General features: G+C 37.9%; 1 protein-coding gene across 1 annotated transcript; it reads left to right on the top strand.

Moving 5' to 3' along the window:
- Positions 1-21022: 21022 nt before the first annotated feature.
- LOC143869776 (protein FAR1-RELATED SEQUENCE 5-like) lies at positions 21023-21682 on the top strand. Its single transcript, XM_077376333.1, has one exon. The coding sequence runs from the start codon at positions 21023-21025 to the stop codon at positions 21680-21682; it is 660 nt and encodes a 219-aa protein (XP_077232448.1).
- The last annotated feature ends 2050 nt before the right edge of the window (positions 21683-23732 follow it).

The raw sequence follows: 23732 nt of genomic DNA, 5'->3' as shown, positions 1-23732 counted from the left end.
TGGTACATCTTCAAGCATGACCATGTGGAGTGTTGGTTTCTTCAATTGATCAACCTATCCTAACACAACACTTCAAGGCAAATTGATTAGTATTCAAGAACATAATCAATTATGTTTAGAATCATCAAAACAAGATAAGAGAGTAGACCCTTGGGCTTACAATCCTAAAAATAGCAGATTTTTTCACTTGATTGGAAACTTTAACTTTCATCTTCCAGATACCATTGGAACACCCTAGAAACCTTTAGGATTGCGAATCAACTTCCAAACATCTAAAATGAGATGAAATCTACCCTACAATGCATTCACTCGAAACTTGAGAAACTACAGAATCTCTTGCTTTTTAAAGTATAGCAAAATCGGGGTGTCTACACCTGCCCCTATCGGGCGCCCTTTTATATTTTCAAATTTCTTACCGTCGCGGTCGACAGGTCCCATGGCGGTCGTCCGGTGAGGTCAACCTGTTCGCTAAAAAATTCGGCTCAAAAACCTATTTGCGGTCGACCGACCCATGGCGGTCGCTCGCCCAAACCCATGACGGATTGTTCCTGACTTTTCAGGAACACTTCCGCCATCGCCCGGTTGTGGACCCCGATCCTAAGAGAGAGGTGGGAGACGAGCCCTAGCGGCCTCTAGATCATCCACGTGAGAAGGAGAGCTCTACCAAGGACCTCTTGAAACAGATGCCACCCTCATAGCATAGCACGAGTGTCGATAAATGAGATACGTCTTGATACAAGGATAAATCCTGAAACCAAGACGTACCTAAAACAAACTCAGAGTCGCCATCCATGGATAGGCCATGGAACCCCAAAAACAAATATGCTCTGTATACCATGGATAACCAGAAATATATATGGGCTCGTGCCTGATTACGAATGGAGAAGGTCCGAAGAGCACCCCCAATTCGTCCGAGTGCAAGCACTTGGTCTCTTATGCCATTTATTATTAACCTTGAAGCGTTTTGGGCAAAAATCATGTAAAATAGGAACAAATATCCACAAGTGGACGTCTACCTAAACATGCATGACCCGGGGATAAAATAAGAAGCATGCACAAAATAAATGGAAGAAGTGTCGCCTAATCATAGCTAGGTTATGAGTGACATGCCTAACTGGTGTCTAAGTTCTTGTGGACAAATACATGCATGCTACAGCTAGAGGAATAAGGTTTATACAGGAAAGTAAGATAACACAACAAAACGCACAACACAACTTTACATCACATACCATACCACAATACAATTTCCTAAACTCTAAACTTACTCCTCGACTCTTGGATGGTCTGATGTTTATCCAAGCCGCCTACGTATCCCCGCCTCCACGAGAATCAGAGTCACGTAGTTCTTCGCACCTATTCTAATCTATTATGCCTAAGACATCTAGACCTCTATCCTAGACTCGACCTAAAATACCAGACTAGTTATTAAAGCTTCTCGTGTGATTATTTAAATTTCAATGGATTATGGATTTTAGGACACCCTATATGCCCTAACTAAATGCAGGTTAGCCCTAAGCTAATGCAGGTGGTTCCTACAACCTATGTGTAACTACGCTGTGTGTCCTAAGGAAAATAATGGGATCACTAACCCACCCTAGACCTAGTCATCAGTCGGTGATGTGAATCGCCAACTGACCGGACGGAGGCGTTCCTAGGTAGGACAAACTCCTAACTCTAACACAGACACACAACAAACATACAACAAATCAAGGAGGAACTCCTAACTCTAAAACTTTCTATCTAGAACAAACTCCTAACTCTAGAGGAATACCTTTTTGAAAATAAGGTTTTAAAGATTTTTATGCTTTTTAAAAAATTCAAATGATTTATTTACAATGTTTGGCTGGACTTGGGATAAAGATCTCAAGCTGCACTACGTACTTCGTGAAAGAGGATCAAGACAACGTAGTTCGAAATCGAACTCTCCTAACTACCGCTAAGACCTAACACTCCAAAAGATTTAAGGCTTTTAATATTTTCAAATATTTTTGATGTTTTAAATTTTTGATGTTTTTTAGTTTTCAAATATTCCAATGTTTTATGACCTTTAAATGTTTTCACTCTTAAAGGAAACATGCAAGCACAACCACAAACTAGGGCAAAGCCCTAAATCTAAAGAGAAAACCCCGAACAAACAACTAGCGTCTCAAAGAGATGATCCATAACAAGTAAACTAGTGCCCCAAGTCCAGAGAATAGACTCCTGACTAATAATAGTAAAGAATAGACTCCTGACTAATAATGCTAAAGAAGGAGCGCAAATGAGTCAGGGACTCTAATAACTTTACCGAAAGATGGGGCAAATAAGTCGAAGACTCGCTTTTAACACTACCAAAGTATAGGGGTAAATAAGTCAAAGACTGACTCCTAAATGAAGAAGAGACTAAAATGTGTTAGTGAGACTAAACACAGAGGTGGGCTCCAAGTATCCTTATCATTGCCCTTGCAATGAATAAGAAGGGTACACATGACTAACAGACCAAGTCGGTCTCCAACTAATAGGGAGTACAAGTTGGGGTACAATTTAGAGAGGATTCTATTAATCTTGCAAGGCATGCCTCTTATATTCTAATTCTATACTAAAATTAGGGTATACTCCATAAGGGGTAAGATCTAAACAACAAAGGCTTGTCTCCAAGGAGAATTGCCTAATGAGACAAAGTGTGTCTTCTAATGAAGGCTCTAGATCACTGATTTGATGGAATTTTCATTCAATCAAAGCAATTAGGGGTACGGTTAAAATGGGGTGTCTACAGATGCCCCTATTTGGCAGAGCGTGCTTGTCACGCGAATGTCAAAGCTGAACATACAACACATTTTGATCGACCCGAAAAATGAAGCAAAGCAAATTTTTGGGTTTTTAGTTCTAAAAAATAATATTCACAAGAGTAAAGCCACAAAATGACTCTTAACAAGACTTTAAAACTGTAAGCAATAGGGAGATAGCCTCTCTTTAATACTCATGACTCAACTATCTACATCAGTTAACAAAGACTTATGAACAATCACAAAACACAAACACACATTTTTTTAGAATCCTTTCAAAAATCACAATGTAACTTGTCTAAGACAAGCACAAATCCAAACACTCAAAGAGTTTTTCCTTTTTTTAGAAACCTTCATTCATTTTTTTTCTTATAGAAACCATATTGTAACTTGTCTAAGACAAGTACAACTCCAAACACTCAAAGATTTTTTTATATATCTATCAAATAGGCCAAGGACCACTGTATTGAAACCCATTCGAAACAAATTCACCCAAACACTCAATGAGAAAAAAAACTGTCAAATAGGCCAAAGACCACTGTATTGAAACCCGTCCAAAACAAGTTTAAAACCAAACACTTAAAGAGTTTTTTTTTATCTTGTCGATCAGTCCAAAACTTACTTGACCACTTATTAAGGTACTCGAATATTTGAGCCAAACTCAAACATCTAATATCGAGGCGAAATTAAGTCTCACCGGACGATAGCTATACAGATCATTGCTGAAAATACATCCGTTTAACTATCCGAATGACTCCGACTCCTCTCTTTCAAGGTAGCGAGTCACTCCGGATTATGCGGTTCTGTTAAACAGTTCCACATAAACCCAGATTCGTATGTCCTGCTAAACAATTCCACACAAACCTCTTCGCAGATATGCATGACTCCTAACTCGTTAGGAAGCTGCACATTACAGAACGATGATTAGGCAAGTCACTACTTGACATTACATTACTAATCATCTGGATATTAAATACCCGGGCGAAGGAAGAAAAAACCAATCCGTGTAACACAAGATCAATGATTTTTTCTTATTAAAACCTTTAAATGATCGAAGAAATGACCAAACCGTGTAACACAGGTTCAGTGATTCCCCCTATTAAAACCTTTCAAAATGATAGAAGAAATGACCAAACCGTGTAACACAGGTTCACTGATTCCCCCCAATTAAAACCTTTCAAAATGATCGAAGAAAAGACCAAACCGTGTAACACAAGTTTGGTTCCCTATTAAAACCTTTTAAAAAGACTAAACCGTATAACACAGGTTCAGTAATTTCCTCTTATTAAAACCTTTCAAAAAGACCAAACTGTGTAACACAGGTTCAATAATTTTCTCCTATTAAAACCTTTCAAAAAGACTAAACCGTGTAACACAGGTTCAGTAATATCCCCTTATTAAAACCTTTCAAAAAGACCAAACCGTGTAACATAGGTTCGATAATGTCTTACTCTATTAAAACTTTTCAAAAGGATTGAAGAAACAACCAGATAGTGCAACACTAAATCCGGTAATTTCTTATTCTATTAAAACACTCATCAAAACACTTGAAGAAAATACCAGACCGTGTAACACAGATTCTGGTTATTTTCTCATTCCATTAAACCCTTTTTCCAAAATTTGAAGAAAATGCCAAGTCGTGCAACACAGGTTCTAATAATTTCTTACTCCGTTAAAACTTCTTTTTCAAAACAAATGAAGGACCAGACCGTGTAGCACTAAGTCCAGTAATTTCTTTCCTTACAATTTTTTAAAACATTGGAAGAAAAGACCAGACCATGGAACACGGAATCTGTCAATTCCTACCCTTATTAAATCTTTCAAAACAGCGGAAGAAAATGCTAGATCATGGAACACGGAATCTGTCAGTTTCTATCCTTATTAAAATCTTTCAAAACAACAGGAGAAAAGACCAGATCGTGGAACAACGAAATCTGTCAATTTCTATCCTTATTAAAATCTTTAAAAACAACGAGAGAAAAGGCCAGATCGTGTAACACGGGATCTGTCAATTTCTATCTTTATTAAAAAAAACTTTTAAAACAACAGAAGAAAAAGCCAGACCGTGATACATGGGATCTGTCAATTTCTATCCTTATTAAAAACTTGTTGAAAACAATGGAAGAAAAGGCCAGACTGTGTAACACGGGATCTGTTAATTTCTATCCTTACTAAAAAAACTTTGAAAACAATGGAAGAAAAAGCCAGACCGTGATACACGGGATCTGTCAATTTCTATCCTTATTAAAAAAAAATTTTGAAACAATGGAAGAAAAAGCCAGACCGTGATACACGGGATCTGTCAATTTCTATCCTTATTAAAACTCTAAAGAAATGATGGATGAAAAATTCAGACTCTGAAGCACAGAGCTGTCTATTTCTATCCTTATTAAAAACCTTCAAAAGGAATGAAGAATTTACCATCTTTGATCGATTTCACTAATGGGTCTGTCATCTCTTACTGAGAATAACTAGGAATGCATGATCTTTACTGAAAGCAAAACTCAAGTAGATTAATGAGATTTTCAGGTATTGACTCTCTTTAACAGGTGAAAAGCATTTTGCTGAGGTTTGAAGATTGTAGGAGTAGATTCTGGACTCTGCTGGGAATTAAAGTTTCTGAAACTTTGACTCTAAAAGAGACAATTTGATCAAGAAATTCAACTCAAAGAGTGCGTTCAAACGTTCTCTGGTTTCTATTTGCTAAGAATAGTTGTCCAAGTTATCATTGTTTAATATCTTTTATGACGCAAGTCATAAAGATGCCCCTAGTATGATGTGCTTCCATGACAAGGTCTTAAGAAAGCAGAACCAAGATAAATAGAACAAATTTGAGTTTGCATGGGTTCTTTCTTTGGTACAGTGGTAAGACCATTTCCATAAAGGCTAAATTTGAGAATTCTTTCTTTCGCTCACTGCTTGAGGCTTTGATAATTTGGGCAGGATTGAAAAGTAGGCCTCTTGCCCTTCTTTGATTCCTAAACCAGGATTTACTTTGAATTTTTCTTCACATTTCAGAAGGTATACACCCATTCTTTCCAGTGCCAAACACTTTGAATTCTAAAAGAAAACAAGGATGAACAAGGAACAGACTCCTAAGGACTTTTTCAAGGAAGACTTACAATATTCAAAGGATTTGACTAAATTTTGATTCACCCTTAGATCAAATGTGTTAATATTTTTTTATGGTCAGGCTAACCACCCTCGGAGTAATCTCGAAAACCATGTCAAGAGGTTCTAATTCCCTCCATCAGGATTTCTGTCATGGTTATTACCCCATTCGGATTGCTTAGTTTTAATGCCCCTAGTTTAGAAAGGTATCAAAGTAAATTTCACCGACACTACTCGGATTCCAGGATCTTGCCCTGTGTAGAGGTTGCTTCTCCGTCTCCTTGATTCCTCCCTTCAAAAGAAGTCACAACTTTTGCTTTCCAAGTTTTCAGTCTAAAAAACCACTTGTCTCAACTTTTGCTTGCACTACTTGCACTCAAACTTAGGAATTCTGCGTAACTGAGGAAATCTTTCTGTATCTCATAAATTCTCTCTGCATTGGAAGTCTTTGCCTCTGACTAGATTGCTTCTTCAAGTTTTCAATCCAGCAGACCACTACTATTACTGTACATAAGCCAATCCCTTTGGTCATTGACTTAGATAGAAAATGACTTTATCTAGGCCACCCTTTCGGATTTTCAACCTAGCGGGTCTTCAAACTCTCGTTCTTTTTATTTCTTTCTGTTTTTGCTTTTGTTTGCCTCGAACTTTTGCTTGTTTCACCAGAAAGACTTTCTAGGTGGGCTTGGGTTCAAAGGAGTTGAATACCTAAGGTTCTAGAGATTCGGACCGAATCTGGTCTAGCCAGACTTCCTACGTACCCCAAAAATAGAGGATCAGGTCCACGTAGTTCGCTTTGGGGTTTTTCAAAGAATGGTTTAGCATTTAGCTTCAAAATTTTGAAAGGGGAATGATTTAGCTTTTATCCCCAATGGTTGACCGAATCTGAATTAATCAGATGCCTACGTCCCCTGAAGAGGGGGATCAGGTCATAACTTAGTTCAAACCCAAAATTAAAAAAAAATGTCCCCTGGTTTATAATGTGGTTAGAAAGAAATGGTTTGATTTTTTTACTTTTCGACCCAAAGGGTTTATAAATGGTCTTTTTTTTACATAAGGATTTTGGCTATAAAGGTTCAAACGTCCAAGGATGGCCTCCTGGTGTATTTGGCGTACAAGCTCTTTTGCTTAAAGTTCAAAGACTTTGAATATTTTTGTCGAGAAATCTGGCAATTTTCTGCAGGCAAGACTTCAACCACGGTGTTCCACTCAAACTTATACTCATCTCAGAGATCTTCAATTAGTGTTCAAGATCTACAACTCTCATTAGTCTTCAAATGCCGAAGACGATTCTCATACTTAATCTATCTCATGACTCCACCATCTGGGTCTCTGATATTCCAGAGTTGTTTCAGGGGCACATTCCCTTCTTTTTATCTTTCTCTCATGCTTTTCTTTAATTTTGATGTGCTCTCTCGTTTGGACATAAAAACTGTCTCTTCTCTTGAAATATTCCACCTCGAAATTTTATTAAAAAGACGTTGCCCAAATGCACTTTAGGGGCTCACTCTATGACTTCATTTTTTGAAAAGTCTTCTCTTAACCTCATCAGGTCCACTAGATATCTGATGTTCATATCTCTCTTGCATTTAGCTCTACAATTATGCGTCTAAAACTAAGGGAGTCTTGCTTTACACCACGATAGGGCATTCCCCTGGTTTATCCTTATAGGATCAGCAAGACTACCCTGGACCCCTCTAAGTAAGTTCATCAATTCTTCGCGCTCCTCGGGAGATAAAGTTTTACCAATCCATCATTCCCGAGTTTTGGATTTCGATACCACTATCGATAGCTTCGATTTCTTCTTTGAGTGGCTCTGCTCGACGTTCTTCCTCTTGTTTGACCTTCTTTCAGATCTCGAAGGAAATTTCGTCTGCATTCTCATCCGAGAAGGGTGTCTTTAGTTATTTAAACATGAGATCTAAGAGTGAATCATAGAGTATCAAAGATACGAAACCAAATGCTTTATTAAATTGAAAATTTTAAGTACACTGATGATTTTTGACGCGCCTCAATGGGCTCTACATTGAATTTTAACAAAGAGCTAAACACTGACTCTGAACGAGAAAGACTAATTGACATGACACACATTTTTTTTTACGAGCCTTAAAATGACTTAACATTGACTCAATGAAAAGGATTAATAGACTCAATACACACAATACTAATATTAACACAACTTGACTTGCCAACTTCGAAATGAGAATTGGCACTTATTCATCAAAAGACAGACTTTAAGAAAAAGACTCATTTTTTTTGTAAGCAACAGATTGACATTGAAAATTCACAAGTAGTAGGCCTTCCTCTATGATAATGATAACTATAAAGTTCAATCCTGGAGTAGGAATCTCAGAAAAGGCAACTCCACAAGGTCTAGGTTAAATGAGGCAACAAAATGATATATTGACAATGCGGATGAAGTAATAGACTGCTTGGATCGAATGAGTTCGAAAATGGCCAGTCTTTTGGAAGAATGGTCTTTTGCTGAACATAGACTTTTGACTTGAAAGCACACACACACCAGATCAATAGTCATGGGATAAAAATTCTAAACAAATAGAGATAAGAGTAATCTTGTGCACATCAATAAGTATTTTAATTAGGAAAGGTCAAAGAGAGATTGTCTATGAAGGTCAAAGGAAAATAGGCAGTGATAATAAGACCTTCATCAACAGGGTCTCAGGGAATTCTCAATCTACTCATTTAAGTCCTCTTTGGATATAACTGTTCTTCTTTTGGGTATGAAAGAGTTAGGAACGATAAACACCCACAATCTAAATAGGTTTCGATCTCAGTAATGATCATGCACTCAAAGGATACATGTAAGATCAAACTTTTCCATCAATAATTTCAATATGATCCAAGGGTAAAAGGACATATGATAGGTAAACATGGATTAAATGAAAAATCAATGGCTCGGATAATAGATCATGGCCATAAGAATGACAAAAGTAGGGTCAAGAACCAGATCTAAAATCTAAATGATGAATATCAACAACTATACGATTAATGAGATAAAAAATGGTAGACCATGGCCATAGGGACAGCGGACAAGCCATCGACCATATCTCAAGACGAAACAAGTAGACAAACAAGAATATAATTTAACGAACACAACATGAATCTATGACACAACAAAAGAATAGGTATTCTATCAAAGGGTAACAAATAGATTGTGACCACGTGGGCGACATGTACAGGCCACTAACCTAGTGAAACTGAAAGAATGTAATACAACTGATCAAACCAGGAGTCCACCACTAGAAATGGGCTTTTAACAAAACATGATATATATATATATATATATAAAAGAATCTACACAAACTCATGGTTTATTTCTGACCTTGAAAATTGGCGGTCATGCTCAAAATGTTTTAGATAAAATTCGGCAGCATAACGGCTAGACAAGAAGGTCAAGGTAAGGTAAACTCATGGTTTAACTGACTCAAAAGAATAACGGTCACGCTAAAAAATGTTTAAGGAAAAATTCGACATCATGACGGCTATACGAAGGGATCCCGACAGCTTAACAAAAGGGTATATGAACAGAAAACAGCAATGCCAAACTCGCAGCATGAGTACTAATACTCAAATGACAATGGCAAGATAAGCTCACAATCGGTAAACAAAGTATGGTCACCGGAGAAAGGTAATCAAATCAGGGACTGGCCATAGATGAGAACATATAACAACAGGCTAGTTCCAATGACTGAAAAATCGAAAGATAGCTCATGGCCATGGTAATGGCAAGTAAAAGCCACATACCAACTCTAGATCTGAATAATGAAAGGATATAAAGAAAGCTTTAATCTAATAATCAATATATATACATATATATACATATACATATATCCTAACCAGGGGCACCAGCCCTAATTCTAATCTAGCGGAGTCAAGAAAGTCTCGACTCAAGACATACTTGTGAATGTACTAGGATTGCCTGTAGCCACATAAAATGAGCTATCCTAATCTATAGATGGGACAAAGTTCCTAACTCTAGGCTTCACATGTGTAAGCAACACATGTCCGTCCCTAGATGAATGCAATATATTCATATGTAAACACGGGTACTTCCTAGTTGGGTTTCACTAAGTCAAAACATATATTTATGTACATAATATATATGAAATAAAGTAGGGCTCCGGACTCAATTTATCGGGCACTATGCATATGATCCATACTTTAGATGTATAACACAAGTGCATATAGTGTTATACATAGTATGCTTCATTGCTCATCGGCTGCTGTAAACACAAGTACACCTAGTGTCTACGGGGCAGCACCGGCACATAGCTTGGAAATAGATTCAACAGTTCCATCAGGGTAATGACATCCCATTTGGTATGCATTGATCCATCCCGTGGAACCAATGATAATGAAAAACAATGAAAGAAATAAAGAATATGATAATGTATGATGTGCAGTGTGTGAATCCCTCGTTTTAATTACGCACCATTCTGGTGCCCCTGGATTCTAACGTTAGAGTTCCCATTATAAATGATTTTTGCCCAAATTTCTCCAAAGTTAGTAAAAATGACATTTTAATAGAGTTAGGTAATGTTTTAAGAACTCCTCAGCAGAGTCGCCAGCCTGTGGACCCCGATCCTGAGAGAGAGGTGGGGGATGAGCCCCCAGCGGCCTCTGGATCAGCCACGTATGAAGGAGAGCTCTACAAAGGACCTCTCGAAACAGATGTCACCCTCATAGCATAGCACGAGTGGCAATAAATGAGATACCTCTTGATCCAAGGATAAATCCTCAAACCAAGACGTACTGAAAACAAACTCAAAGTCGTCATCCATGGATAGGCCATGGAACCCCAAAAACAAATATGCTCTGTATTCCATGGATAACCAGAAATATATATGGGCTCGTGCTTGATTACGAATGGAGAAGGTCCGAAGAGCACCCTCAATTCGTCCGAGTGCAAGCACTTGGTCTCTTATGCCATTTAATGTTAACCTTGAAGAGTTTAGGGCAAAAATAATGTAAAATAGGAACAAATATCCCCAAGTGGACGTCTACCTAAACATGCATGACCCGAGGATAAAATAATAAGCATGCACAAAATAAATGGAAGAAGTGTCGCCTAATCATAGCTAGGTTATGAGTGACATGCCTAACTGGTGTCTAAGTTCTTGTGGACAAACACATGCATGCTACAGCTAAAGGTCTACACAGGAAAGTAAGATAACACAACAAAACGCACAACACAACTCTACATCACATATCATACCACAAGACAAATCCCTAAACTCTAAACTTACTCCTCGACTCTTGGATGGTCTGATGTTTATCCAAGCCGCCTATGTATCCCCGCCTCCACGAGAATCAGAGTCACGTAGTTCTTCGCACCTATTCTAATCTATGATGCCTAAGACATCTAGACCTCTATCCTAGACTCGACCTAAAATACCAGACTAGTTATTAAAGCTTCTTGTGTGATTATTTAAATTTCAGTGTATTATGGATTTTAGGACACCCTATATGCCCTAACTAAATGCAGGTTTGCCCTAAGCTAATGCAGGTGGTTCCTACAACCTATGTGTAACTACGCTGTGTGTCCTAAGGAAAATAATGAGATTACTAACGCACCCTAGACCTAGTCACCAGACGGCGATGTGAATCGCCAATTGACCGGACGGAGGCGTTCCTAGCTAGGACAAACTCCTAAATCTAACACAGACACACAACAAACACACACAAAATCAAGGAGGAACTCCTAACTCTAAAACTTTCTATCTCTAACTCTAGAGGAATAGCTTTTTGAAAACAAGGTTTTAAAGATTTTTATACTTTTTAAAGAATTCAAATGATTTATTTACAATGTTTGGCTGGACTTGGGATAAAGATCTCAAGCTGCATTACGTACCTCATGAAAGAGGATCAAGCCAACGTAGTTCGAAATCGAACTCTCCTAACTACCACTAAGACTTAACACTCTAAAAGATATAAGGCTTTTGATGTTTTCGAATATTTTTTATGTTTTAAATTTCTAATGTTTTTTAGTTTTCAAATATTCCAATGTTTTATGACATTTAAATATTTTCACTCTTAAAGGGAACATGCAAGCACAACCACAAACTAGGGCAAAGCCCTAAATCTAATGGGGAAATCCCGAACAAGCAACTAGCGTCTCAAAGAGACGATCCATAACAGGTAAACTAGTGCCCCAAGTACAGAGAAAAATGATCTAAGAACCCAAGTAAGCAAAGCTCTAATAAGACTGAGTTAGTCTCTAATAAAGAGGGGTGACAACAATAGTAAAGAATAGACTCCTGACTAACAATGCTAAAGAAGGAGCGTAAATAAGTCAGGGACTCTAATAACTTTGTCGAAAGATGGGGCAAATAAGTCAAAGACTCGCTCTTAACACTACCAAAGTATGAGAGTAAATAAGTCAAAGACTGACTCCTAAATGAAGAAGGGACTAAAATGTGCTAGTGAGACTAGACACAGAGATGGGCTCCAAGAATCCTTATCATTGCCCTTGCAATGAAAAAGAAGGGTACACGTGACTAACAGACCAAGTCGGTCTCCAACTAATAGGGAGTACAAGTTGGGGTAGAATTTAGAGAGGATTCTATTAATCATGCAAGGCATGCCTCTTATATGCTAATTCTATACTAAAATCAGGGTATACTCCCTAAGGGGTAAGATCTAAACAACAAAGGCTTGTATCCAAGGAGAATAGCTTGATGAGAGAAAGTGTGTCTCCTAATGAAGGCTCTACTAGATCACTGATTTAATGGGATTTTCATTCAATTAAAGCAATTAGGGGTTCGGTCAAAATGAGGTGTCTACACCGGTCGACTGGCCCGGTAAATTTTAGGATGTCCTGGAATTACAGGTATCATCCCGCAGTCGTCCGGCATAGCCCGATCGACCGGTCCTTTATAAAATTCCATTTTTACGTTAAGAGATTAGGGGCTTTGGGCCATGGTCTTTGGGCTTAAGTCCTAGGTTTTCAAACACACTTTTGGGTGTGTTGATGGTTTTCACGGATGTGAAATGTTAAGTACAAAAAATTTGAAAACCTTTTGAAAGTGCATTTAAACATAAAATCAAGAGGACTCCAAATACATTTTATGAATACCATGAGTCTTCTTGGAATGTGCCGGCTCCTTTCCACTTTCTTGGACTGCTTCTACTTGGGTGAACATGTTGAGGTACTTGTCCTCAACATTTATGAATACCTTGTCTTGGATCTTGTGACTTGTCCTCCAATCTTCAATATATGTTGAGGTACATGAGGTGTCACCAATGACTAGTTCAACTCCAAGCTCCTTCTTGACACTTGCTTAGGAACTTGTGGAATCTTATGTTGAGCTCCTTGACTTGATCATCTCCAGTTGGTGATGATTTCAATGTAGGTTCAAGCTTTTGGTTCTTTTGATCCTTGATCCAGAAGCCATGTGTTGAGAAGAGTTGTGTAATGGCGATTATGACATGAAAATCCTGTATACAACACAACACCTCAAAGCAACACATCAGTCCATAATTGCCAATCAATTTGGTTTGCTAGCATCAAAACAAGAGGTAAGGTTAATGATTAACCCATGGGAACCCTTGGGCTTACACTCGGATTTTTTATTTAAACAGATTTCGTCATTTCCCCCTTAAAACCCTAATTTTCACCTTTAAAACCCTTTCCCCCCCTTTAAAACCCTGAATATAGTATTTTTTATTATTTTTCTTCTTTTGGTGTCATTTCCCTATATCTTCAGTTTCAAATTTTTAGTAATTCATATATTTCTCCTCCTCAATCGAAATTAATCAGTTTTGGACTGATAATCTAGAGCATTTAAATTTTGAGAACTAATTGTGAGTCCAAAACTGAGTTCAATACTGACTATTGGACCCAAAATTAAATGCAAAAATTGATTGAGGTTATCAATTGTATCATATCAGTTCTTATTTAAATGCATGGGTGGGTGGTGGTTTGATATTTATTTAAAAATTGTATCATATTTGTTACTTCAAATATGCTGTTTTGATATTTTTTTTATTTGTGGTTTGCTGGTGGTGGTTTGGTGGTTTATGGCTGGTGGTTTGGTTGTTTCTTGGATGGTTGTTTGGTGGTTAATGGGTGGTGGTTTGGTGGTTTATGGCTAGTGGTTTGGTTGTTTCTGGGTGGTTGTTTGCTGGTTTATGGTTGGTGGTTTGGTTGTTTATGCGTGGTGGTTTGCTGGGTTATGGTTGGTTGTTGTAGAATAACCTTGATGGATGATTCTTCGTCGCCCCCTTCTGTCTTTCCTGTCGACGAAGTATGTGGCACATCCTCAGGGTTTGTTGAGGATGCTGTGTCACAAGCATGCAGCTTATCGATAAATGATATTGATGAACACGCCCTAATTTTAGGTGATCAAGGGGAAGAATTAAATGAAGGAAACCAAATAGAAGATCAAGGGGAAGATTTAAATGAAGGTAACCAAGTAGAAGATGTTGAGGAAAGGAATGGCGAGGAGAGTGTAGACAACAGGCCATTTGTTGGGCAGGAGCTTGATAGCTTTGACGATGCCTACGTATGTTATAATACCTATGACTTGAATAAAGGTTTTGGAGTGCGAAAATCTAGTACAAACAAGTCAACCAAGATAAATGAAGTGGTATCTAGAAAGTATGTGTGTGACAAGGAGGGGAAGAAAAACCCTAATGACGAGAGACAAGCTGGTAAGGAAATGATTCCGCGTCACACTATTAGGTTTGGCTGTGAGGCCCACATGGAGATAAGATTGAGAGACAAGAAGTGGAAAGTGACAATCTTTGAAGATGATCATTCACATGAACTCACATCTCTACTCAGAAGACGCATGCATCGTTCTCTATAAGACTGAAAGTTATAAAAATTTGATGGATAGTTACCATGGAATTGAGTTGAAGCCTGCTGGAATTGCAAAAGTCGTTAATGTCCAATCTGATGGAGCATATGGTGTTCTCTCATCAAATCAAGTGTAGTCCCATTTGAGATTGAAGAAGAAGAACAATATGGGGCTAGACACTGAGATAGTGGCCGACCGTCTCCAAAGGAAACGAGCTGAAGAGCACTACTTCTTTTTTTCTATTGAGTTGGACTCAGAGTGTACATTAAGATCTATGTTCTGGGCTGATTCGAGGGCTAGAGAGTAATATATGACCTTCAGCGATGTGATTATTTTCAATGTGACTTATAGGACAAATATGTATTTGATGCACTTTGCACCATTTACAGGGACACCATCATAGGCAGTTGTGGACCCCGATCCGAGAGAGGTGGGGGACGAGCCCCACGGGAGAAAGTCTCTCTCTGGAATCATCCACGTGAATGGAGAGCTCTACCAAGGAACTCTCAAAAGAAGTGCCTCTCACAGCATGAGTGGCGATGTAAGGTGAGATACCTCTCAATTCGGGGACTAGCCCGGATTCGAGACGTACCTTAAACAAAGAAGAGTCGTCATCCAAGGAAGTGGGCCCTGGATCCCATACTATGCTCTGCTGCAACGGATAACCAGAGATATAAAAAGAAGGTTCGTGCCTAGTTACGAATTTGGAAGGTCCGAAGAGCACCTCATCCGCCCAAGTGCAAACACCTGGTCTCTTATGCCATTTACTTATTGATTTTGAAGAGTCTTGGGCGAAAGTCATATGAAATGGGAACGAATATCTCCGAGAAGATGTCTATCTAATCATGCATGTCTCGGAGATGAATAATAAGCACACATAAAGAAGTGAAAGAAGTGTCACCTAAGAATAGCTAGGTTATGAGTGTCGTACCTAATTGGTGTCTAAATTCTGGTGTGCAAGCACATGCATGCTACAACTAAAGGTATAGGGTCTGTACATGAAAGTAAGAAAACACAGCAAAACACACAACACAATTCAATTCTATACACGACTCGACAAGACGAATCCTAAAACTCTAATGCAATACTTGACTCGGACCAGAATGGCCATCCACCCTGGCTGCTCTATGTATCCCAGCCTCGGGAAGAATCAGAATCAACGTAGTTCGATGACCTATTCTAAACTACGATGCCTAACCATCTAGAACCGCTATCCTAGACTCAATCCACTAGACTCGACTGATTTTTAAAGCTTTTTGTACAATTGCTTAAGTTCATGTGAATTGTAATTTTTAGGACTCTCTATATGCCCTAATTAATGCAAGTTGATTAGCCTTAAGCTAATGCAGGTGGGCCCTACATTCTATGTGTGACTAGGCTGTGCATCCTAAAGAAAATCATGGGTTGACTATATGCTTTCTAGTCTAGCCATCGGTTCGACTAAATGTCTAACCGACCAGGACTCGAGGCCTCCTAACTCTAGGGACACTCACACGACAAGACACAGCAGATCAACACAAACAAGACAGACTCCTAACTCTAAAACACCCAAACAACTAGGACAGTCTCCTAACTCTAGGGGAAGATCTTTTTGAAAAGGTTTTGAAGATTTTTGTAATTTTGAAAGGTTTGAAATGTTTATTTTTAAAGATTTGGCTGGACGTGGAATATAGATCGCAAGCTGCACTGCATACCTCGTGGAAGAAGATCAAGCCAACGTAGTTCGGAAAAGACTTTCCTAACTACACTCCTAATGACTCAAGACTTTTGAGAATGTTTTGAAATTTTCAGATGTTTTTCAAGTGTTTTTGACTTTTGACTCAAGATGATAGAATCCTATCATCATAAGGGTAGGATAGACTCCTGATATCCCGCAAAGATTGGACAGCATCCTATGCTTTGCGGGGGAATTGGACAGAATCACGACTCTGCAAGGGTTGGACAGCATCCTATACCTTGCAAGAGTGGATAAAAATCACATGACTTGATGAGAGGTTGGACAGAATCCTAACCCCTATGATGATAGGTCTGACTCTTGAAAAACTGACTCTCTACTAAAGACTGACTCATATACGAAAGGACAGACTCCTATTGCACAAACCCTAAGAGGGGAGTGCTAATGAGACTATGCTAGTCTCCTAAAAGAAGAGGAGATAAAAAGGGTGTTAGTGAGACTGGGCAAATCTCCTAAACACAGAGATGGACCCCAAGTAACCCTATCATTGCCCTTGCAATGATGAAAAAGAATAGGATAATTAACAGACCAAGTTGGTCTTCAGCTAGAAAGGGGTGCAACTTATGAGACTTGAGGTAGTCTCCTACGGTCTGACTTACTAATGGGACCAAGATGATCTTCTAAAGGATAAACTATTCTACTAAGACATAGCCTGTCTCCCTAAAGGAGTACAATTTTTTCCCGAGACACACCTTGTCCCCTAAGAGGGCTCTAGATAACTCTTTCATTGCCCTTGCAATGAAGAAATGACCTAATGGTTTTAAGGTTCTTGTCTAAAAGACTGGGCTAGTCTTATAACAAAAAGAGGGGAGCGTTATTCAGACTGTGCAAGTCCCCTAAGGATGGGCTTGGGCTAACGCCTTCATCGCCTTTGCAATGTATGGGCTTCTAATGTTCAAGGGTACACATCTAAAAGACTGAACAAGTCTTTAAAATAAAAGAGGGGAGAGCTACTTGGACTGAGCAAGTCCCCTAATGATGGGCTTGGGCTAACGCCTTCATCGCCCTTGGTCAAAGGGAATGGATCCCTAGAATGCAATAGAGCTTCCAATATCTCAAAGGCTAAGATAAGATTTGAAGAAAAGAATAGAGTAAAAAAAAAAATTGTATCAGCCAGTAAAATCAAAATATTAAACAAGCTTGTCCCTACACCTTAACACATATTTTCAAAATCAACATGCTAAGACATGCCCAATCCAATTCATGCACTTTTAGACAATAAGCAACTATCATAAAAAAATGAAACACAAGCTCTACTTAATAATAACAACCCTTTCTATACTATGCTTTATTAGTTATAAAGGCATCTTATTTCAAAATCTTTCTTCAACAATGAAATTATGAGTGAAGTTTTTTTTTTTTAAAGTGTCTTATGTTCTTCAACTGGTTTTACAAATAGATGAGCAAAAAAATGTATAGACCTTATGCTTCTAAAATTCATTCACTTACCAACAAAAACAAGAATAGGCACCTATTATAATTTCAGTTCACAGAATAATACAAGCATGGTCAGCCAACATAGTAAGAATATTTATCAAAAGCAATTCCTGAACTTGCTAACTTGTTCATTCCAATGACTAGCAAATACTCATCATTACAACAAAGCAAATATTTCTCAACAAATATCATCTTATAAATGCAAGGTAAATGATCATTCAAACAAGTATGAAATGGTTAGAGTGTTCATCACTCTGACAACCCGACACAACTAATGACCTCAAGGCTAAAGTCTGAACTTCATCCAATACTGTATCTAATGTCTATTCTTGTTTCTCAAAATGTTTTAAACGCTGAGCTACACACTCCACATTATCAAAGCTTATTAACACTAACACTCATTGAATAGTGTAAGAAAGAAACGATAAAATAAATAAATAAATCTAACTACTGAACCTATGTAATAGTACAACTAGAGACTGTTTGATCATCACTTCAGTTCTGACAGACTTACAAGCTGATTGAGAAAGAGAAAATACAATAAATGGATATAATAAACATAATTGGATGGGACTGACATGGGCATCACTATGTTTTTATAACACAATGAGGGCTGCTATAGAAATTTATTAGGTCTTTGATAGAAGAATAGGCTGAACAGGGGAAAGCATCATGTCTAAATAAACTTGTTGTCTTACTACTTTAAAGAATAGTGGAGTATTTCAATACTTCCAAACACTTCTTACAAACAGGTCAGGTGCAAGAACCTAATTGAAAATGAGCAGCTTCATGGTAATGTCACCCTCTTATACAAGGGTATTATTTGATCATTTCTATTACAAGAATAATATCATTCATCTCTTAACATTAAATAAACCAAATAAGGTACAACCATCAAAAGAATATCAACAATTTCTTGTTTCATTTATACTTAAACTGTGCCACTATTAGTAGGGTGACTAACTGATGGAATGGTCAAATGGATACGTAAGAGCATGTAAATCGGGACAGTATATTGCAAACTATGAACATGCTAACACCATCTGACAAATAGTACACTAAAAGGATTTCATTTCAAGATTGATTTAAATATACTGAACCCTATCCATTCAACATTTACTTGTCCATTCAACTAACAGTTAAAAAAAAACAATGTCTACGCACATGGAAGCTCAACAATATTAGCAAGTCTACTCTTAACTAATTAATGCCTTATAGACTTAACTATGATACAAATAAAATTTAAAACATGCCATCAAATGATATTCCGTTGGCATTAATTTACAAAACTCTAATGATTCTCACTTTAACATATGAATCCCATCCCAAGAGAAGAAACCTATAAACTGCTTATGTTATAAATCTTATTGACTCAAGAAATACTTCCAATTATTTGAGTATCATTACCCAATTACCCCAAAAAATGAGCCATATGAACCTACTCTTTTGAACAAAGCACAGAAAATCAATTCTCTTCTATCCTCATCAAATGCTCCTCATAATATAGTCTGTTAGAAATAAAAGCTCTCCCAAACCACTCAAAAGAAGATGAGTGACAGACTGATTATTGTGCAAGTGCCTAAACTGATTTGACATTAACAAAATCCAAAGAAAAATGACAAATAACATGTGGACATGGCATCAGTGAGCTTCACCCCAACATAAAATGAAAGTAACTCTAGACAAGTGAACAAGAAAAATCCAAATATCCTATAACTAATTTTCTAACTTAAACCCATTCAACATGAAGAAAGACTTTAATGATTTTGCAAACATCCAGACAAATTGAATTCATATATGTCATAGAAAGAGTGATTCCCTAACATATACCCAGAACCTGTGAAATTAGCAAGCTTGTCTATATTGGCTTACAAAAGTGCTGTCATTTAGCACTATTCTGTTTTGATAATGACTGAACTCATTTATTCCCTCTGATTAATGACATCAAATCCTTAAAGTACAGAGCTTAAATTATTTAACAATCCCATGTCCATGAGCAATTTGAATGACTAAAAGGAAATATGTAGCATTTTTGTTCTAGATATGATCAAATCAAAAAATCATGTGAGGTCGAAATTTAAACACATACAAGTGACAAATTAATTCATATTTCCAAGGAGCATGTATAACCTAATGAAACTTTCTTCTTCTATTTTTTATGTCTATTATTGATTTCATTAGAAATCTAAAGAAGAATGAGAAAAACCTAATTCAATGCAATCTAAAAAAAACAAGAACTCAAGAAGATCTACTAGTGAAATGAAAAACAAAAAGGTGAACTTACCTGTAGCTATGCCGTTGATGAAGATATAGCTGAATAGTGGCGATCGATATCAGCAAGATTGCCGGAAAGAAAATCTGAATCCCTTTATCTTTCTGTCTTTTCTTCTCTGAAATTCCTTCTCTTAGCTTTAATTCCTCTTCGATCTCTCTTATTCTCTCTACTCTTATTTTTTTAAACAAAATGAAGATTTTCTTCTCAGATTTCTCATTTTCTCTATAAATTCCTCACCTTCTTCTGTAGATCTTTCAATTTTCTCTACTGGTTTCTCACTTTCCTCTATAGATTTGGCGAATCGGAGATCTAGAGTTTGGAGATAAGGTTTGGGGATCACAGGTATGGGTTCATGAGGTTAAAAGTTGAAAATAAACGGTAGAAGAAGGAGTGATCTTGCAAAAGAAACAATACATGACATGTTGGAGAAGAGGAATTGGCCAGAGCCTTGCCGGAAACTAGCCGGAGAAGATCGGCAAAAAAAATAAAATAATGAAAATGGGTTTGGATGAGATCCGTTTTTTCTGTCTAAAACTGAGAGTTTCTCTCTCTAGATTAGGGAAAGACCTTGATTAAAAAAAAAAAGAGGGTTAGATGACTATTTATAAGCAAATGATGGTGCTGATATTGGCACTACCGAGATGGATTTGTAAGCAATTCATGCTATGCACCATTCAGGATAAATGCACCCGCCCCTTATATGAATTTGTACTACAACACAATCTCGGCCCGTTTGCTAGGTAAACGTGCTTGGATCTCGACGAAATTTTGCAGGAACCTAGCTGGGACTCTAACCTAACTTAGGGTGAAATTTGGGATGCTAACTCATTGGTTTGATGAAGTTTTGTACACATTGAGGGATTAGGGGACGGTCAAAATGGGGTGTCTACAGCAGTATACCTTGTTTGGATGTACACTCCTCGCCGATGAGACTGAGGAGGCCTTCACTTGGTTGTTTAGACAGTGGCTGCAATGTATGCATGGAAAAGCTCCAGGAACTATTATTACCGATACGGATGTAGGGATGCGAAATGCAATTAAGAATGTCTTCCCCAATACACGTCATCGGTTATGTTCGTGGCACATAACAAAGCACCTAGTTGAGCATGTTCCTGCAATGAGAGAGGCAGATGGTGACTTTCCGAAGGATTACTACCGTTGGTATAACACGGGTGATATAGATGAATGTGAGATGGAATGGGGAAGATTATGTTTGAATTATAAAATTGATGAGAAGGATTGGCTAAGTAAGATGTGGGAGCTAAGGATTCACTGGGTTCCAGCCTATTGGAAAGGTACTTTCACTGCAGGGATGACTTCTAGTCAGCGCAGTGAAAGCATGAATGCTTTCTTCGATGATTTTGTTAACCAAAAGACTTCTCTGCATGATTTTGTTGATCAATATGAGAAAGCGCTTGCTGACCGTTGTAGGAAAGAAACAGAAGAGGATTCCAAGTCAAAAAATTCAAAGGCGACAATGACTATAGCTAGCCCATTGGAAGATGATCCTGGAAAATACTATACAAGGATTGGCTAAGTAAGATGTGGGAGCTAAGGATTCACTGGGTTCCAGCCTATTGGAAAGGTACTTTCACTGCAGGGATGGCTTCTAGTCAGCGCAGTGAAAGCATGAATGCTTTCTTCGATGATTTTGTTAACCAGAAGACTTCTCTGCATGATTTTGTTGATCAATATGAGAAAGCGCTTGCTGACCGTTGTAGGAAAGAAACAGAAGAGGATTCCAAGTCAAAAAATTCAAAGGTGACAATGACTACAGCTAGCCCATTGGAAGATGATCCTGGAAAATACTATACAAGGACAATTTTTGGCCTTTTTCTGGCTGAGCTTAATGGTAGTAGAATATATTGGGGTAAGAAACATAGTAAAATTGACAACGAGACTACCTTCAATGTAAGAAGGAAACGTGGAGATCATGAAATGTCAAAAGGGCGTATGGTTGTGTACAACGATTCCGATGGTGTTAGTGCGACTTGTGATTGTGCCATGTTTGATACTTCAGGTATATTATGCAGGCATATTCTGGCCGTATTTGACCAGAAGCAGTTAACTTCCATTCCTGAGCGTTACATTCTAAGGAGATGGACAATTGACACTAGATATCAGTTGCTGGGTGGAGTTCCTACAAGTCAAGTATGTAACGAAGGCCCAACCCCGTTTAGAAGGTGGTCCCTAATTGCAAAACGACGAATAGTGGATGAGGAACTCGATAATGACGACTTAATTTTTAAGAAGCTGGATGAATTTTACTCTGGATTGGTGGTTGAGATTGAGCATAGAAAGAAAGAGAGGCAAGTTCACGTACCAGTATTTGCCAGCCAAGTGCAGTCTAATTCTCTTCCCACTCAAGTACCTAGGATATGTATTCGAGACCCTGGAGTTGTGAAAACCAAGGGCCTGCTGAGGGAAGCATCACGCTTGAAATCTTCATTAGAGCTCTCCCAATCCAATATGGGGAAACAAAAGTGCGGAGGTTGTGGGGAGTTGGGACATAATCTAAGAACCTGTAAAAAGAAAGCCAAGGTTTGATCTTGAGTTCTTCTCTATATGCACATACACTCTTTTTCTATGTTGTAATTTTGTCTCCAATTATAAGTAAATTTTTATTGGTTCTAATAGATGAGTGAACTGGAGGAGGAGGAAGAGGAAGCAGCGGGAGACGAAGATATCGCTTCGTGATGTTGCTCCTCTCACTAGGTATGTCTTTCTTTAATTCAACTAACTGGCTTATGAAATGTATGGATGATATTTTAATAACATGCATAGCAGTTGTATCTGTATATTATCTAAATTGAATAAATCCGATGATATGGTAGGATCAATTCTTGTTTTTCTTGTTTTCATTTATATTTCTGCAGTTGCTGCTTCATTTTGTTAGCGATTTATATTGGTTGCGTATAGGATTCGATTTTTAATCAATTCTTTAACATTCTTTCTATTTCAGTTTTTGTATGCTGATGTCGTAACTCCTTATTTCTGCCAAGATCCACTACTCTCCTTATTTCTGCAACACGTGTGAGTCTGTAACTCCGCATTTGACAGTTTTATAAATGACATCCTTTCTCATTTCATATCTTAATAATTTTGCCTTGTACTGCCAAGTACTTATTCTCAGTGATCTTTCTCTTTCTTGTTTGCAGTGATAAAAAATAAATGATAGTTGCATCAATTCCGGTACAGAGAGTGGTGGAGAAAGCAGTGGTCAAAACTATGCCAGCTTCACACCCTTCAGCTTGTATGCCAGTCTGCTTGACGCCATTCAGCTTCTATGTCTTGTATGCCAGTCTGCTTGACACCCTTCAGCTTCAACTTCGAGCAGCACGCATTGCCGAAGAGAGGAGATTTGTTGCAACAGATGAAGGAGCTGATCTACCAAGAGGCACTTGCAGATTGTTAGCAGGGGCGAGCTTGATTTGTATTCAATGCTTTAGATTTTCAATGCTGTAATTTGATTCAGTCCTTTGTAATCAATTGATTATTATTAGGTGAAGCGTGAACGAAGATACATTGACTGCTTCGTATTCAACAGATTGTTAGCATCCTTTAATCATTTGAATTGTAATGAATGA

This window comes from Tasmannia lanceolata, unplaced genomic scaffold (assembly GCF_043159265.1).
Source record: "Tasmannia lanceolata isolate RefF3 unplaced genomic scaffold, GAP_Taslan_0.1 ptg000003l, whole genome shotgun sequence".
NCBI lineage: Eukaryota > Viridiplantae > Streptophyta > Magnoliopsida > Canellales > Winteraceae > Tasmannia > Tasmannia lanceolata.
The sequence above is the reverse complement of the archived record's forward strand: the minus strand, read 5'-3'. Positions and strand labels throughout refer to the sequence as shown.

Bases quoted from the DNA above. Each gene is read 5' to 3' on its own strand.
- LOC143869776 (XM_077376333.1), top strand. From the start codon at position 21,023: ATGGGGTGTCTACAGCAGTATACCTTGTTTGGATGTACACTCCTCGCC.